The sequence below is a fragment of the Lucilia cuprina genome, chromosome 5 (assembly GCF_022045245.1).
Source record: "Lucilia cuprina isolate Lc7/37 chromosome 5, ASM2204524v1, whole genome shotgun sequence".
Taxonomy (NCBI): domain Eukaryota; kingdom Metazoa; phylum Arthropoda; class Insecta; order Diptera; family Calliphoridae; genus Lucilia; species Lucilia cuprina.
This window is the reverse complement of record NC_060953.1, coordinates 39,442,536-39,462,535: the sequence shown is the minus strand read 5'-3', so window position 1 is coordinate 39,462,535 and position 20,000 is coordinate 39,442,536. Positions and strand designations below refer to the sequence as shown.

At 28.5% G+C, this 20,000-nt stretch overlaps 1 protein-coding gene across 2 annotated transcripts in view; it reads right to left on the bottom strand.

The window, feature by feature from the left end:
- Positions 1-20,000, bottom strand: part of LOC111683879 (CCN family member 2) — a 96,516-nt gene that overhangs the window by 3,369 nt on the left and 73,147 nt on the right. For both annotated transcript variants that reach the window (XM_046952874.1, XM_046952875.1), the window contains one exon: positions 12,147-12,226. In XM_046952874.1, coding sequence (XP_046808830.1) covers positions 12,147-12,226 — 80 coding nt within the window. The remainder of the gene's footprint in view (positions 1-12,146; positions 12,227-20,000) is intronic.

The following is a 20,000-nucleotide window of genomic DNA, read 5'->3' as shown; positions in this document are numbered from 1 at the left end:
AATGCGACTGTAGGAAAAAAATCGATGAGGATCGGTCCATAATTGACCCTACCCCCTCCAGACTTAGAAATTAGAGTTTATCGCTTAAATGCGATATAAGTCGATATATGTTTCGATATAAGTTTCTTACGAGCAAAAATCATAATGTTAACTTAAAAAGTCTTATTTTGACTTTGGAGGTGATATAATAAACCGATTTCGTCCTTAGATCAATAGGTAGGTATGTATAAAAAATGATCGACTTGTAGCATGCGCACAAGGAAACACATAAACATGCAAGCGACCACACCTATTTCCCTTGAGAACGTCGTGCATAGAAAACTTTATGTGTATTATGCTATTTTTGTGACCTCTTCTATTCGCTTAAAATTCCCAAAAATATGTTTGTATGTATATTTCTATACATATTTTATTTCACTAACTCCTTGTATACCCGGTACTTTATTTTTATCTTATTTAAATATAGTTTTTTTTTTAACAAATTTCTTTTCTTTTTCGATCAAAAACAACTAGTCTGCAGAAAAAAAAGTAATATTATTTTAACATTGTTGCAGCAGCAATATCTATAATTTAAAGTTTCTACAGTCCCTGGCAACAATAAAAATAATATGAAATATTTTAAAATTTTCTTTTCACTGTAGTGTAGTATTTATGTATGATTGCATTGCGTTATTTGTAGTCATCTTTATATCCTACACCACTTTAGTGGGGGGGGGGATTATATTGGGTTTGTGCTGATGTTTGTAACATACGAAAATATTCGTCCTGTACCCACCTTAAAGTATACCAATCGGCTTAGAATCATTTTCTGAGTCGATTAAGCTATGTCCGTCCGTCTGACTGGCTGGCTGTCCATGTAAACCTTGTGCGCAAGGTACAGGCCGCAATTTTCAAGATAATTGGATGAAATTTGGCACACATGCTTCTCTAGGACGAAGCCTATTGAAAATGGTTAAAATCGGTCCATTATTTCGACTAGCCCCCATACAACCGTACCCCCCAAATAGGGCCTTTTGGCTTATAATTAATTTAAATGATCTATTATGTTAACAAAAGTCGACAAAACTTAGTTTTATAGAACTTTAAATGACACTACCGATTTTTGTAATGATCTGGCTTCATTTGACCCTATCCCCCATACAAACTCCCCTTCAGAAAATGACTTAAAGGTCAAAATTCACTTACAAACACTAATAACATTTTAAAATTCTACATAAATATTATTGAAGAAGACTTAGCTCCCCCTACCAACATTTTTATGGATAAAGCCATATTTTGCCATACTCCCCTTTTAGCCCTCTTAAAAAAATCTATTTTTTTGCCAAAAAAAAAGTAAAAATATTCCGAAATAAAGTTAAAAAGAACCAAATGCTTTATTTTTTTAAATAATCCCCATCTTTAACATACATACTGTCTGGTGTAGGGTATCATATGGTCGGCTACGCCCGACTATACATTCATACTTGTTTTTGTATTATTTTGTTGTTATATTTTTTATATATTTATTTTTGGTTAAAACTTTTTGGTGAACAGGTTTATACCAGTAGTAGTAGTATGAAGGATTATTTATATTGTATGTTAAAAAATATATATTTACATACATTTTATTTTTATTCAACTTAAATTGAGGATCATAAATTCAGCGCCACAACGCAAAGTCGTTTTTAAGCTTGATGTAGTGGATTGTTTTTTGTCAGTTTTTTTTCTGCAACTTGTTTTGTGGTGTAATGTTAAAAAATAAATATGTATGTACCTCTGTTTGGATTATTTACATTTTTATTATTATTTTATTTATTTCAGAATTCCATCTTATTTGTAGATGGGTTTGTAATTCCAGCAACGGAAATGCGATTATTAAGAAGATTATAAGGTTTAGTTTCAAAACATTGGTTAACAATCAATCTTATTTGTAATTTAACATATTTTTTTAAAGTATGATATTTATATCTTAGTGCTACTGTAAAAGTCTCTCTCTTTTCTATAGGATAAATATTTATATAGCAAAGTGATTATATTCTACAGTAAAAAGTGTTATATATTTTATAGAAAAAATATATATTATATAAACAACTAACAAATTATAGTCGATCGACGCCGACCATATAATTTCCAACACCTGTGATTGAGTCCCCATAATAAAGCATTTAAGTTAAGCCATTTATTGTTGCATAAAATTGTAGACATTTAAGTGAAATTTTTAATGGAAGCTTTTTATAGGGGCTTGGGTCATATAAGGACCTATTATAATGGAATTCGTGAGGGCCGTCAAGTCTTGTATGAAATTTGGGTTTTGCAGCTTTTTGTCGAGATATGAACATAATAATGAACTTAAGCGCCCTATTCGATGGGTTCAGTTATATGCGGTCTAGGTGAAATAATGGACCGATGTTAACCATTTTCCATAGGCTTTTTCTACGGTACCATAAAATATCATGTGATAAATTTCATTGAATTATCTTCAAAATTCCGACCTGTAGTTTGATTACAAGGTTTACAAGCCCTGTTTGGGGGTTCAGTTGTATGGGGGCTAGGTGAAATAATAGACCGATTTTAACTATTTTCAATTGATCATGTTTGATTACAAGGTATACTTTAAAGTGGGTATAGGATCAATATTATTGTGCGTTACAAACATCAGCACAAGCCCACTAAAGTGGTGTAGGGTATAAAATGTTTTATGTTTTATTCTTATTCCTATTTTTTCTTTTTATAAAACTTCTAAAATAGAAATTTTCTATACAAACGGTTATTTTGATTTAACTATTCATTGTTTTATTTTTAGTGATTTTTTTAATGGAAAAATTGTTATACCAAAACCATTCTATAGGAAAGACTATTTTAATAAAATTCTTCCAGAGGAACATTTCCCTAAAAAAATAAGTTAAATTCGGCTGTATCAACCATCAAACCGTATGTAGTAAAATGAATGCTAAGCTATTAACATCAGGGTGATATTACTCATCAAATTTACTGAAGAGGTCCTTATATGAGAAATAGTGTTAATTATTGACCGTTTTTCATAAAATTTTTTATTAATATGGTTCTTGGTTCTTATAATACACCTTTACATCGAATATCACTTCACGACACTTTCTGCAAAACATTCGTTAGGAAAATTTACGTTCCTATAAATATTTCTTATATAAAATGTCATAACTGTCAACATATTTTTAAGCCAGTTATGACCGTGAAAGTAATTTTTTAAAGGGACCTTTTTGGGGGGATATGGTCAATTAAGGACCGTTCTACATAAAGTTTGACAAAGAGATTTTGACTTCATTGAAAGTTATGTGTGTCAAACTTCGTCACTAAACTCGTGTGTTCAAGACAGTAATAAGTATTAAAGTCACGTTATGAAGGGAACCTTATATGGGGTTGACCCTACCCCCATATAAGGTTATAAAGATCCATATAAAATTTTGTACTGGGACTTTGGCTAGCATCAAACTTATGTGTGTCGAAATTTCGCTATATTCGTATTCTTTTAGCCAGAAATAAGCGTTATAGTCTCTTTGTGAAGGGGGAGCTTATATGGAGGTATTGACAATTATGGACCGATTCACATAAAATTTTCGTAGGGAGTTTTTGGATCATATGGAAGTTATTTATTTTGAATTTCATTGCTATACTCGTACTTTTGAAACATACACATAATTTTGCACCGAACCAGACGACTTTTTCCACCATAATGCGGTTTTGAACCTCTTTGCAGCGGCATTTCTACTGATTGATAACGTTTAAAGTGTTTTTACACATTTTGTTTTTAATGACGCAATAATGATAACGTCGCGTGAATTGGCGATAAGAATTTGTATAAGTTCTACAATGAATATACTGAAACAATTTGATTTTAATAAGCAGTGATACTTCTACGGTTGACTAAATCATTTCATTAAGGTTTTTAAAAATATTTTTAAATGGGTGTTAATAAAAAAAGCTAAACCTAATCAATAGTTATAGCTTGCATTTTGCTTTTATCTTTAGAAAAAATAAATATATATAAACACATCTATAATAAACAAACATTTGCTAAACAAATTGTAAGTACAAGCAATTAAAATATGTATAGTATATGTCGTGTTTAAATTGATTGAACAATGTTTTATTTGAATTTAATTTTTTACCCGTTGAAGCTGTTTTCTTCTCTGGTGGTTCGATTTTACTTCAGGTATTCTTTAAACACGTCAAGCGATCTTCACCTAATGCATATATCAAAAACTTATCCTCATTATTGCAACTTGCCAATAACTAAAGGTAGAATTTTAAAACGCCTATAACTTGTTTCTAGTTATTAAATTTATATTAAGAGATAAGCTGGGAAACGATTATCTTATTGTTTATCGATATCCATTAACTAATCTATAATTATAATAACTAGAAAAGAGTTATCTGCATTATAAAATGCTACATTTAGTTATTGCAAATTTGTAATAATGAGGCTTAATATCTTAAATAAAATCCCTTATTTTAATTAAATAAATATTTTTTAAGGTTTCCGTCAAAGAATAATAAGAAATTGGGGCTTGTCAGTTGGTACCTAAAGGAGTTGTCACTCGGTACCTAACTCTATGAATGTATTGGTAGAATTTTAAATAAGTATTGGAGCTGCAACCAAGGTATATTAATTTTATAAGGTAGAGTCATCGGCGAATTCAGAATACCGAGCGAATTGGTTATATTTTTTTATATGTAGTTTGACATTGTGCCTGCACTTGAAGGCGAATTGGCTGTCAGGGAAAAATGTCAAAAACAGCTGACAAATAAATCAAAGCGAATTTTTGTTAAACAAAAATGTTTATAAATTTGAATTTGTTTGTAATTTAATTTGATGTTTTTAAAAATAAAACTAATTTCGTGTAGTATTATTATTGGTTTTAAAACATAAACGAATTTAACAGCATAAATTTTGTCTTTAATCACAAATTTGACATTAACAAAATGAAAACAAAGTTTGACATTTACAAAATGTAAACAAAGTTTGACATTAATTCCACACCACGGCGAAAAATGAACATAGTAGCAAAAAACGATCAGCTGTTCTGATAACACTACCTTATAATTAATATATCTTGGCTGCAACCACTTTCACCACGCTTTCCAAACATACATATTTGCATAAAATCGTACATAAACATTTTAGGAAAATAAATTACATTACGCATATTTTTCAATTTATACTGCCAACATCTGATCAGTAAACATTTAATTAATATATTTTTCGGGCTTTAAATATATTTTAAAATAAAAAATAAGATTATATTAAATAAATTTTTCAATTACAATACCAAAATTTACAACTTTGTTTCTTCAGTCTTTCACCTAAGTAAGGTGAAATCATCAAGGTAGCTGATTTTTATTTGTTTATTGTAAAAGTGCTTGGGTTTTGTCAAAAATAATTTATTTATTTTTTTTTATTTTAACATAAAAATAAAATTTGTGTTTTCAAACGAAAAAAATTCAAATAAAAAATTATGAATGAAAATGCTGATAAAAGGGTTCCAAATGAAGAATATCAGATGAAGCACCAATAAGACGTTGTCCTGCTGCGAATACAAATTAAATGCAACGACGGTTTTATATGTAATATTGTGAAATACACAACAAATTTTCCTTCCAATATTTATTATTTTTCAATTTTAGAAATTTCATTTTGACAAAACCCATACTCTAAACCACTGAACACTTAGAAGTGAAACGCTGTCATTTTTTTAGAACAATAACGTTACGCTCTTCTCACAGACGAGTTCTGTGTAACTCCAACACATATGTAAGAAACTTACTCTCTCTCCAAACTTCAAAACTTAGTCGCGAAAATTCTTGGCTTATAGAACTTAAAAATATTTTTTATCACTTAACGTTATATTTTATTTTAAAAATTGATTTCGGGATTTTTATTATTTTTTCAAATAAGTTAAAGAGTTTCTTATCGTGCTTTCAACCCCAATTTTTAATTTATTATTTTTTGCACACTTTAAATATATTTAATAGCCCGAAAAGATTTAATTTTTTACAAAAGAAAAAAATATTTTTTTTTTTTTGACATTTAGTTTTTTGGTTGAAATTAAAAAGAAAAAAGAACAATGTTGTAAATTTTCGTATGGTACAAAAAAAAATATTTCAACTAACTTAATTATTATTTCAATATTGCAGATTAAAAACCAAAGATGCGTTCATATATAATGTTTTTAGATAAATTATGTTGCAAAATATTTAAAGAAATCTTTTAAACTATAAATTCAAATGTAATAATTTTTTTTCAAAATTTTTAAATCCGATTTTTTACAACTATGTTGGCTTGAGAATTCTACTAATACATTCTTAGAGTTAGGTACCGACTGACAGTAGACTTAGGTACTTTTTGACAGCGTTTCACTTCTTATTTATTCTTAGCTCTAAACAAACAAAAAAATATTGTGTTTGTTGCGGTGGTTGCCTAAACGCTCTCACCTTACTTATTACATCATGATTTTAACATAAAAAAGAATTAATTGTCAAAAAAATTAAAAAAAATATATAATTTTTAGTTTGTCGAAAAAAACAATATTTCGCATTGTTAAAGGCAACAAAATTGTGTAAAAAAATAAATAAATGTTATGTGTTTGTGAAAAAAATTCCCTGCGAGACTTATTATCCCAGTATTTTCGCGAAAAAGTTTTGAAACATTACGAGAGAATTGAGTTCTCACAAGTGTGTTGAATATACACAGCGAGACTTATTATCCCAGTATTTTCGCGAAAAAGTTTTGAAACATTACGAGAGAATTGAGTTCTCACAAGTGTGTTGAATATACACAGAACACGTCTTTGTTGTAAAACAATGTCATAGTCCAACTTCTTATTATTCTTTGGTTTCTGTTCTCTTTCTTCAACATTATCGTAAATTACCACGTGAATATTTAAAAATTTAAATTTAATAAGGAAAAAGTGCTATTTAATACTTCTCATAGATTCTCTTCAAAAAATGTTCTGATTTGACTACGAAAAAGTAAAAAAATCTCTCCTATAGAAAATCCAAAAGGTACCATTTGAAAAATGAAAAGTACCAATAAGTAGCCACTTACAGACTAGTGGTCAGTTAGTACGAGGCATGATAATGTCTTTTAGACATCCCGAGATATAGCGGTACAAGGGTAAACTATTGGAATTGACCGAAATACATATGAAATGTGCATATTAATTTTCATATTTTAATAACAATCAACTTCTGAGCAAAAGCATCTTGTTTCTTATAGGCTTTATTCATGAACCAAATTTTTAAATTAAGTTTTATAAACCTTTATTCAAATAAGCAATACTTTATGTCAACATAAAATCACATAATTTAAAGTACCTTTTATAAATAAATGGGTTAAGTTTTTCATAAGGCGTATGCTCAGTATTTATTTATCTTTTGTGCAAAATAATAATAAAAAACAGTTAAATTTATTCTCGTCTCGTCTAATAATAGTCTTTTTCGGGAATTTAAATCAATATATCACAGATAAAGCAAATAAATATTTTTCACTTTTATAGGTTAATTTGTTATAATTATATTTTCTAAAGAAAAAAACAGTCATACACATATTTTTTTTAGATCAAACTGTTATAAGGCAGATGAAAAAATTTTCCAATAAAAAATTGTGATGCGCACTTATTTTGATAAGTTAAACTGTTATACACACTTTTTCTATTAAAAAAGCTGTTATACAAAAATATTTCTATAGAAAAAGTTAAAAGGCACACAAGAAAACAGTTACAGGAACTTTTTCAATAAAAAATTGTTGAGCAGGTAAAACCTTAAACTTTATTACAGAAAAAAAAACATAAATTTTTCCTTAAAAAGCATTAGTGTATAAGCTTTCTATAGATATATAAAACTTTTATGCGCTAAAGAAAATTTTTGTACAGGAACAATTCTGTAAAAAAAACTTATTATTTTCTCTCGAAAAAAATACATTTTTCAAAAGAATATTTCTCTATAGAAAAACTATTATACACAATTTTTTTTATACATAAAACGGTTGTACAAAAATATTTCTATACACATCTAAAAACACATATCAATCGATGGATAAAACTGTTATTCAGCAATTTTCATAAAAGCATTTTAAACACAAATACTTCCAAGATACATAGATCTAACTTCGACGAATGCCTGACAGTGGCAAAGAAAGTGCTCCAGAGTTTCACTGTCCTCTCCGCATGCTCTACATACAGTATTGTTCAAAACCTAAGCAAATTTTTTTGGCATTGTATACAAAGTGCTATATTTTCTATTTTAATTGATTTATTCAAAATTTTATAATTGATAATAATAGTATTATGTGTCTACATTATAATAACAACAACAAAAGTTTAATTCCATTTCGCTGTGAGTTACAAGAATATAATAAAATAATTAACTCCATAAATAGCTGTTCGAAACTTAAGCAACTTTTTGATCTTCTTATGAAAATCTTTGGTCCTTTTGAGTTCCAAACACCTTTATGGAATAGATTAGTTACTAGTGTAGTTCGTAATTAATCCCAAGCGGATTTTAAGCCATTCGCAAGCTGCAATGTTTTCTAAAACTGCGAGTTTCGACCCAGCGTTTCAGAATGCCGAACAGCATCTCTAAGGGACTTGAGTCGGAAGATTTTGATGGACAATCAAATAATTTGGGTAGCATTACTCGATAACTACTCTTAAATCAACTTTTCCAAAGGTTTTGGTTCATTATCATGCTGAAAATCGCAATAAATTAAGTTGTTCTGTTCGTTATTCTCAATCATATAATTAATTTTGTTGGCGAAAAACGTCCCAAGAAGAAAAACAATCCAACTCTGTTTGTGTTTCAACATCAGGCCTAACCCTTCTCTTCAAAAATCATGGCAACACCCTTAAATTTTTGCTCTCCATTCATTATTGGGCCTTCACTAAAAGGATATGTTATAGTATTTCCTTCAGCCTTTGAGCCTTACATACTTTGCCTGAATTTAAGAAGGAAAATGTGGACCCGTTTATAAATAAAACTGTTTTTTATTAGTCTTGCGTAATCTATTTCAATATTCTACTCAAAATTGTACAGAATTTGTAAAAAAATCGAATTTCTTTTAGTAAACGCTGTGCCATGCCACTGCGGGAGTCCCTTAGAGATGCTGTTCGGCATTCTGAAGCGCTGGGTCGAAACTCGCAGTTTTAGAAAACATTGCAGCTTTCGAATGGCTTAAAATCCGCTTGGGATTAATTACGAACTACACTAGTAACTAATCTATTCCATAAAGGTGTTTGGAACTCAAAGGGACCAAAGATTTTCATAAGAAGATTAAAAAGTTGCTTAAGTTTCGAACAGCTATTTATGGAGTTAATTCAGTTATTATTTTCTTGTAACTCATAGCGAAATGGAATTAAACTTTTGTTGTTTTAGTATAATGTAGACATATAATATTATTATTATCAATTATATAATTTTGAATAAATCAATTAAAATAGAAATTATAGCACTTTGTATACAATGCCTAAAAAAGTTGCTTAGGTTTCGAACAATACTGTACGTCTGAATCCGCGCGTCCAATTTTGCATAATTGTGCTCGTAATCCTGTGTTCCCACTCAGAATACGTACTATCATACTTTCTTAAGACTTGCTCATTTTGAGGAGATTTTTCGCCTTGCTCTCATCAGGGTCATCCCATAGGATTTTCGTGGTTCTACCCACTGTTTCATTATTCCAAGAAGTCTTATGGAATTCTCTCACCCATATTTTTAGTTCAGCCTTTGTTGCGTCGAATGGTTTAGCGTTTTTCAGGTTAACTGCCTCGAGCTCCCTTCTCTTTAAACCTATTACATTCGCTCTTTCGTTTCCGACTACTCCCGAATGGGCTTGTACCCATAAGATGTGAACCTTACTTCTAGGAAAGTATTCAGTTAAAGCTTTCTTACAGTTTAATACGGTCTTAGATTTAGTTCTATCTCCTGATATAATCCTAATTGCCTTCTGGCTGTCTTTAAAAAGTTTTAAGAGAACTTTCTTTTCTATTTACATATTTTGTTATACAAAAGTTGCTTACTAATGTTTTTTAAAGAAACTGTTATACTTAAATTTCTATAATTTATAAGGCTGCATATGTTTAAGAAAACATTAAACCTTTCTACCTATTGTTTCTTCATTTAGCCAACTTTCTTAACGCCAGGAAACACATTAAAACTTTAAGACTTCGCTATAAAATCCTAGGCTGTTTTTTATTTTATTTTTGGCTTCTATCTTTTTCTCTTAAATATAAGAAATATAAGCTATTGTTTTATATGCAAACTCCTTGAATATAAAGTTATAAATATTAAAAGAATAACTTGCAGATAAAACTCTTTTGTCTGTATTTTTAGTTATTTTTAACGTCAAGGAAGCAGTTATTAAAAATTCAATTTTGTGTAAAAAAATACGGAAAAGTAATAAACTAAAACAAGTAAATGTTTGACTTTATTAAAACAGCAGTAATTTTAAAGCTGTTGCTTTATAAATGTATAAATATGTGAAGAAAAAACATTAAATAAATTTATTTACAGACAAATGAATTTAAATGGGAAAAAATTATTTAGTTTTTTTTTTTTAACAAATTGTTGATTTCCTTAAATATCTTTCGGTGTACAAAATAATCCCCAGACATTAATAAAACATACAAAATATTTAGCCTACAAACCTAATGCATTGTTATAGCATTAATAAAATTTTATTATTAACTTTTTTAAATTTGTATGATAATAAAAACGCTCTTTACTAAATGGTCATTTTCAGTTAAATTCAATGAAGAGGGGAAAAAACGGAAAACCCAACGAAATTAGAAAAAGGTTTTTCATTTAATAAAAACCCATTAATCTTAATTGAAATGTTGTTAAAATTTTCTAATCTGTGATGGAAAATGAAATAAAAATGCAAACATATAGAGAATAAACAGAAAATATATAAAGTAAGAAATAAAACATATCTAAATACACATATGTATATACATATTTTCACATACATACTCATGTATATAAAAAGGCTTTACTTGCTATCCTAGACACAATCATTGTGGTGTTACAACTTTGTGAAACTTAAATTACAAACTTAAAAAAAAAGTACAGCATATACACATATACATACATCTATTCATTTGTATGTACGTCTGTATACATTTGTACATTCGTAAATATTTGAATTTTAAAATTGCAATAGTGTTGATGTCGTTAGTTTAAAAGTACTTACAGTAGTAACAGAAACATATAAAAATCAATTTAAAATTTTTATAAATCTGTTACTGTTATACAAGAATAAAATACATTATTAAACCTGGAAAACACATGCATGTAACCTTTCGTACTATATGCAATACATAAACATACACGTGCCCTTGCAGTCACAATACACTGGCTTACAAAAGAAAAAATGTAACTTGAATTTCACAAAACTATAAGGAGAATAAGTCAATTATGTTACCATTTGAAAGTCGAACCATTCTAATGTTTATGCTAAACATAACATACGTAGTAATATTACATGTGTTTATGTTACTATATGTGTGTACAAAGTAGAACTTTTATAACAAAAACTACTAGGTGTTACATATATAATGTAATATGTTAACCAATAGCTAAATACTGTTAATAAGGTTAGAAAAAAAAAACATACGTATTTTATACCTGTACAGGTCAAGTTCAGTTCTAGTTCTGTTCAAGCTCTGTTCTAGTTCTTTACTGGTTCTGTTCTAGTTCTGCTCTAGTTCTGTTCTAGATCTGTTCTAGTTCTGTTCTAGTTCTGTTCTAGTTCTGTTCTGTTCTAGTTCTGTTCTAGTTCTGTTCTAGTTCTTTTCTAGTTCTGTTCTAGTTCTGTTCTAGTTCTGTTCTAGTTCTGTTCCAGTTCTGTTCTAGTTCTGTTCTAGTTCTATTCTAGTTCTGTTCTAGTTCTGTTCTAGTTCTGTTCTAGTTCTGTTCTAGTTCTAGTCTAGTTCTGATCTAGTTCTGTTCTAGTTTAGTTTTGTTCTACATCTATTCTAGTTCTGCTCTAGTTCTGTTCTAGTTCTGTAATTACTCATCTTCTCTGTCTGCATTAGTTATTTCATGTTTACGTTATTACTTTTGCTCTCAACTAACATCATATCAAAATGGTTTTTTCAATTGTTGTTTTATTCTACTTTTTATTATATAGTGAAACTTACCTCACAAACACATTGTGTTTTACAATCCAATTTAAATGTCTCTCCATGTGCATACGTTGTATTGGCAACATTACAGTTTGCTACATCAAAGTGTGATTATTGTTATTATTGTTGTTGTAGTTGTATTACATTGTATTGCATACAGATACCATGCCAGGGAATAAAACGGAAGTCAACATGTAAAGGGAAAAAATAGTGAATGAAAAAATAGAAAACAAAAACTGAATAAGGATCTTTCAATACAGATACCAACGACTTGTATAACTATTGTTTACAATACGTTTCTAGAAAAAAAATCGCTGAAAAAATAGTAAACGCCAGCACTAAAGCTAAATATAAAGTAATGAAATTGAATTGCATTTTGTTATTGTTGTATGATTTTTTCTTTCAAGTTTTTATCATTTCATTTTAGAAAAAGAAATTTTTATATTATACTTTAAAATAATTGAAATTTTTGGTAACATCTTTAAGAAAAAGTAATTTTGGACAATATGAACCAATAATTAGAGAAAATGTTAAGCCAATTTGTTATATTTACTTCAAACATTCATTTGTAAACAACAAACAGCTAAAATAAAAAGAAACTTACCCTGTGTTTAAAATACCTAGCTTATTTCTACCCTTTACTTTTATTCATCTAAACTTTTTTATTTCCTCCTATGATTAATTGATTACTTCGTTTTATTTATTTCTATTTTTTTATTAAATATTTTCCCTCATTTACAGCAGTTTTTCATTAGTTAAAATTAGAAATGTTGTAATTGATTTTTAATGAAACTTAATAGCAACAGCAAGAACTTGAAGTTTCTTAGAATGTGGAAAAATGTACTCTGCAGATAAATGTGAAACTTATAGCAAGCAGCTCAAAGTAAGGAAATTAAAATATTTTCTAAGGAAATTGATTATATTGATGCAGGAAATAGATTTTCTATATAATAAAAATGAAAGAGTTTTTTTAAAAAAATGTAGCTATGTTTTTTTATTAAAGTCATTAATTTAAATTTTGTAAATGGTAAAAATGTTTTACAAGTAAAGTTAAGATATTTATTTTAGGGCTTCTGCTGATGTTTGTAAAGTACAAAAATATTCGTCCATTTTATGAGTCGATTACTCCATGTAAGCTGGCTGTCCAGGTAAACCTTGAGAAAGAAATCTTCTAGCTCATATACAACAAACCCCTTCAGAAAGGGAGGTTAAATACATTTGTATCTCGATAAGAATTTCATAAATATTGGGTCCCATTTGACTCAAGCCTTTACACAAAGACAACTAGAACTGAACTAGAACTGAACTAGAACTGAACTAGAACTGAACTAGAACTGAACTAGAACTGAACTAGAACTGAACTAGAACTGAACTAGAACTGAACTAGAATTGAACTAGAACTGAACTAGAACTGAACTAGAACTGAACTAGAACTGAACTAGCATTGAACAAGAAATGAACTAGAACTGAACAAGAACTGAACTAGAACTTAACTAGAACTTAACTTTTTTCTTTAATGTAAAATAAATGTTTACCTAGCGTGTCACTTCTAATTTTATTTAAAAACAAATTACAATGATTACAAAGTACTTATTTAACTAACTTTCTATACTTATTAAATATATGCTTTTAGATACGTATTTATCATTTTATTTCTGTTTTATTGCAAGTACATTTCATTGAAATTTCCATTATGATTATTATTACAGGTATTTGGTAATTTTCACAAATAAATGTACACAAATACCCTTCATTTATTCTCCTCCATATATTCACAGGTTAAACGAGGACGAATTGAATGAATGTATGAAGTTCAATAAGCTAAATTGTCATGACTAACAATTTACCAGCGTAGTTTTTCTTTATTGTGTCATGGTCAGTTTGTTAAAAAATAAATTTAACTTTAAGCCATAAAAACAGACAACTCAGACAAACGTAGCGCCTTGGAAAGATATCAGGAAAAAAACACATACCGGAAACAACACTCTCAAAACTTATAACGATAATGAAAATGGCTGTTACGGATAACACAAATGTATATAAAAACATATGTATGTATTATAGAGAGTAAACTTAAACTAAAAAAACATACATTTAAGAAAGTAAAGTTCGGAATTATGCAGCTGTATAGGTTTTCGAAAGTACAACGTTTAAAAATATCTTAAAGAAAAAAGAAAAAAATCTTAAAGAAAAACTTCAACTTTACGTAATACCTGTACGTATACGTATTATTAATAATATCCATGTTTATATGTTGTTCATTCGATTGGGTATCCAATATGTTTATAGAAAGTAGTCATTTGACATTAAATTTAAGCATAATCTAAACATAAAGTACCCTTTTTAATAAAATTTTTTAGGCAAATTGTGAATACTCAAAGACTTTTAATCATGGAATACCCTGACTTAAATACCAAAAAATCTACGATAGTAAATGCCAAAAACAGAACTAAAACAGAAAATATATACTATATAAAAACTCATAGAAAAAATAAGTAAAAAGTATTATTCTACATTGCGATTTCAATACATAAACTCTCCAACGTATATACGTGTATATCTATGCATATAAGAAAAAATGTATGAGTCCATATATTTATCAGTCTGTAAAGTAAAATGTTATAAAGCTAACAAAAAAGGGTTTGTTTTTACGATCACATATAAAAGCCAACATAATACTACACCTACATTCATATATACATACAAACATACATTTGGTAGGAGTATTTCTTTATATGTCTGTGTTGAAAAACATCATCATTCTCATAAGTCTATTTACTTCAAATAGTTACGTCTGTGTATGAACACGTACATATTGGTTTCTTTCGAAAATAAACTAGTGAATGAAATAGACAAGCATTGTAGTTATTTATACCATTACAGTAGATTTGTATGTGTATTTATAAGGTATTTATATACATATGTATAAATATTTCGACAAGACAATGCAGACTCTAGACCGTTGTAATACAAAGTCGAAAATTCTGTCTGTACAATCAATCAATGTTATGGCGGGCTTTTAAATTTTGTATTATTTCTTAAAGTTTTATATAATTCCTTTATCGGCATATTGTTGTAAATGAGAGATGAATCAATCAATTAAATGTGATTTTATTTTATGCAGAAGTTGGGTTAAAATGTCTGTAAAAATATAAATATATATTTTAAAAGAAATAGGAAAGTATAGTCGGGCATGGTCGACCATATAATACTCTGAGTATATTTTTAAAATTTTTATTTTTCATTAAGAAACGTTAATTTCAAAGTATTTATGCAATTTATTGATAAAAGAAAAAATTTTCTAAATGAAACTTTGTATTTGAGTATATTTCAAACATGGGCCGATCCTCATTAAATATAGGAAAAAGAAATATTTTTAAATAACAGTTAGTTTTGTTGAGTTTCATTGCGATACAAATGGTTACAAGTCAATTTTAAACGTTAAGACGTTTTGAAGGGGGATTTGTATGGGGGCTATCATTACGAAAATCTGCAGTGTCATTTATATTTATACAAAACATATTTGTGGTAATTTTTAGAGTGATAATAGTATATTAGACGTAATTATGGCATAAAAATCCAAAATCGTGTGGTATGATTGCATGGGGCTGGTAAAAAAATAGAAATATTTCAACTATTTTTCAAATTATCTTAAAAATTGCGGCCTGTAACTTGCTAGCCGGACAGACGGATGGACGGATGGACGGACATGTCTTAATCGCAAAAATAATGATTCTGAATCAATTGGGTATAGAACCAATATTTTTGTGTGTTACAAACGTATAATAACCTTCCCACTATAGTGGTGTAGGGTATACTTTTTATTGAAGAAAAATATGAATATAACTATAGTAGACAGATCACAATCTAATAAGGAATCTTTTGTCCACCAAATGCAGACCGATTTTAGTCTTATCTATATTAGGCCGCTTATAGCCTGATATATAACTGATCAACTATAGCTCGACAAACTATTGACATATATAGTATCGAATGAAATATGGTCAACTATAGGCTAATCTATGTAATTTACTCTATATTGAAAGTAGATTGATTTTACTTATACTGATAACTTAAAGTCGAATGATCATAGAAGTGACGACATTTACAGACTGATCTATATTCGCCTGAAAATAACTGATTTATAGATTGATCTATATATCTATAGTCTTCTCTGTAGTCGATCAAGTATAAAATCATCTATTTTTGACTGATTTATAGTCAGCCAGATATTCGACAGTAAAATCTGTAGTCATTCGACAATAAACTGAACTAAAGTTGACAAATTATAAACAACTCTATAATGGAGGTATTATAAGTGGAGTGATATATTTGTAGTTGAATAATATACTTATGTGTAGTAGATCAAATATAATGTCAGTCGTCAGATATTAGATTAATCTATAGTCGATATACATTAAACTGATGTATCATGAGGGGGGTACGGTTGTATGGGGGCTAGGTAAAATAATAGACCAATTTTATCCATTTTCAATAGACTTCGTCCTAAAAAAGAGTGTGTGCCAAATTTAATCCAATTATCTTGAAAATTGCTACCTTGCGCACAAGGTTTACATGGACAGCCAGACGGCCAGCTTAATCGACTCAGTAAACGATTCTAAATCTATAGTATATCGATTAAAGCGTAATCTTTGATCTAGAGATAAAATATTTTGACTTCGCCAATATCGAGCTGATTGTGATGAGATGTAATAGACCGTAGTAAAAATCGATATTCGATCGATTTCATATGCTTTGTAGTCAAACAGCTATACACTCTTCTGTAGTCAATAGTCTATATATATTGACTATTTCTCATTATCAAAACTATATTCTATATTTAAACTATAGAGTTTGTTCACCCATATATGACCATATATATGTATCAAAGCTTTTATGCGAAATATAATATTACCCACCTCTGTATCTACGTATTAATACATACATATATTTATTTCTTACTCATGTTTTTTTCGCAATCTATTTAAAAGTTTTCAAAATGATACAAGATAAATGAAATAAATAAGGAAAAGAGAAAGAATAAAATTCACAAAAAAAGAACTAAAAATAAAGTAATGGATGCCGTTGCAGTACATTAACCCAAACGTACTGAACTATTACTTTTACTATTATAATGGACAGAAAATCCTTAATGTTGCTGTATTTTTCTGTTTCATTTTTGTTACATTTTCATTTTGATGAAAAGGATTTATAAACATTCCTCATTGGAAGATTTATGTATGTCTTTTGATATTGATGTATTGGCAAAAGGTTGCATGTAATCACAGGTGGTCAATAACTTAAGTGCTATTAACGAGAACTAAAAGTTGTTAAAGAAAGAAGTTAGACAACGTAGATATAGGAAATTTTACGAAATTAAATTTATGGTCAAAATTTTGTTTAATATTGAAATTATTGTTTTGATATTGTTAAAAAATATTTAACAATTAGCTTAATCAAATAACGACTTAAAATATATCCTTGTGATTGCGTTTCATATTTTAAAAATCTATCAAAAAATCTAAACTACCACTAATATGGTGAATATGATTGTTTTAATTGTGGTTTGTATTTTCTTGAGTAAAAGAAGAAGATATTAAAAATGTTTAACGAAAGGATTAAAAAGGGATACATACAGTTAAGAAATTTGTAGTAAAAATGTGTTTTAAATATTTTTAATAATAAAGAATCCATAAATATTTTTTAACTACCTTGTAATCAGAATATTATGTTTTTTACTAAATATTTCTTTATTGGTAATGGGTTTTTAGTTATAAAACACAGTAGGCTAGAAGCAAATACAAAATAGAACTAGAACTGAACTGGAACTGAACTAGAACTGAACTAGAACTGAACTAGAACTGAACTAGAACTGAACTAGAACTGAACTAGAACTGAACTAGAACTGAACTAGAACTGAACTAGAACTGAACTAGAACTGAACTAGAACTGAACTAGAACTGAACTAGAACTGAACTAGAACTGAACTAGAACTGAACTAGAACTGAACTAAAACTGAACTAGAACTGAACTAGAACTGAACTAAAACTGAAGTAGACTAGGCTAATTTTACAGTAGTTAAATAAGGAATGTATAGAAATATTTATTTATGCAAATTTATACTTTTATATTAAGTTTGCTCACATAAAAAAAATAAACCACTGTTTCTCCAACAGGCTACTAAATGCATGACGCCGTTTTTAAAAATGATAAACATATCTTAAAATTAAAAAAATTAACTTTGTCAGACTCTTATTCTTTTGTTTCACATAGTTCGTACTTCTCTTTGATAACGCGCTTGTTTGGCTTTAACACACAAAATAGCAGCAAAAGGAAGTACTGCCTTAAAAAGCATTGTTTGTAGTTGTCTGTATACGTGTTATAGCTGCGATAATTGGCAGTGTTCATCTTTATAGAGATCCAAATACAGATACACATTTTAACAGGACGAGTGCGATGACGGTGAAAAGTCACGCTGATGTTGCTTTTTGAGAACAACAAGGATGATAATGGCAATCATGACTATCGTCATCATTTCATACTATTTTTATACTGTGTAATATTTTGATTGACAAGTTTTCAAAAAAAAAAAGACATATCCTTACACACGACCAAACGTAATAACACGCACACAAAGAATTATAAGAGTACTATGTATAATATTTTGTAAAAATTTATATGTAGCAACCCGTATATTTTCAGATATATTTATAGTTTGTGCCAGTGTTTGTGCTAAAAACAAAAATCCAACAAACAAAGAAATATTAATAAAATTGTTGCAGAAAAATTGTTTGTGACAAGTGGTTGTGAACAAATTTTTCTGTTTTTCTTTTATTTTTTCCGACACACAATTTTATATGTTTCATAAACAAATGCCAACGAAGGAATATAAATTTTTTTCTCCGATAACCTCCTCCTATATTTATATTTATTATAACAAATTGAATGCGTGTGTCATGAAAATGACAAACATCAAGTTTATTGTTTGGTAAAAGGACAAAAGGCTTCATTCAACTTTATGGCTTTTTCTATGTTCATAATGAATATGTATATTTTCAGATAACTTAAGAGAATGATAATAATATTATATATTTAATAGTTATTATAATTTAGAGCGCTATTAAGAAACAGACATATCGTCAGCTGAAATGCAAAAATGCGTAACAACCATCAATATACATGAACTCTATTGTCAAAAATTTCTATTTTATTGACAAGAAAAGCAACATACTATAAATGGCTGACGGTACAGTTATATTCAAACGTGTTTGTTAATGTTCAGATATTAATTTTTTTTTTAAAAAATACATGTTTATAGTAAAAATATTTTATATTTTATTTAGTGTTTTGTCTCTTTTATAAATCTTACAAAAGTCTTGTTACGCCCTATTGCATTTCAGGTGACGATAAACATATTTGTGGTCTTGTGTGACTAAAAAATTTAACCTTAAAACTTTTTCGGAAAATAACAAATTTAATTACAGAATAGACTATAAAATATACAGACTATATACCAAATTATAGACTAGATTAAAGACTAGATTATACTACAAAATAACATATAAACTAGACTACATCACTACTACTAAAGGCTAGATAACAGACAAGACCATAGACCAGACTATAGACCAGAATATAAGTTAGAAAATAGACTAGACCATATCCTAGACTATAGACTAGACTATATACTAGTCTTTAGTCTAGTCTATAGTCTAGACTATAGACTAGACTACAGACTAGACTATAGACTAGTATATAGTCTAGTCTATAGACTAGACTATAGACTAGACTTTAGACTAGACTATAGACTAGACTATAGACTAGACTATAGACTAGACTTTAGACTAGACTATAGACTAGACTATAGAC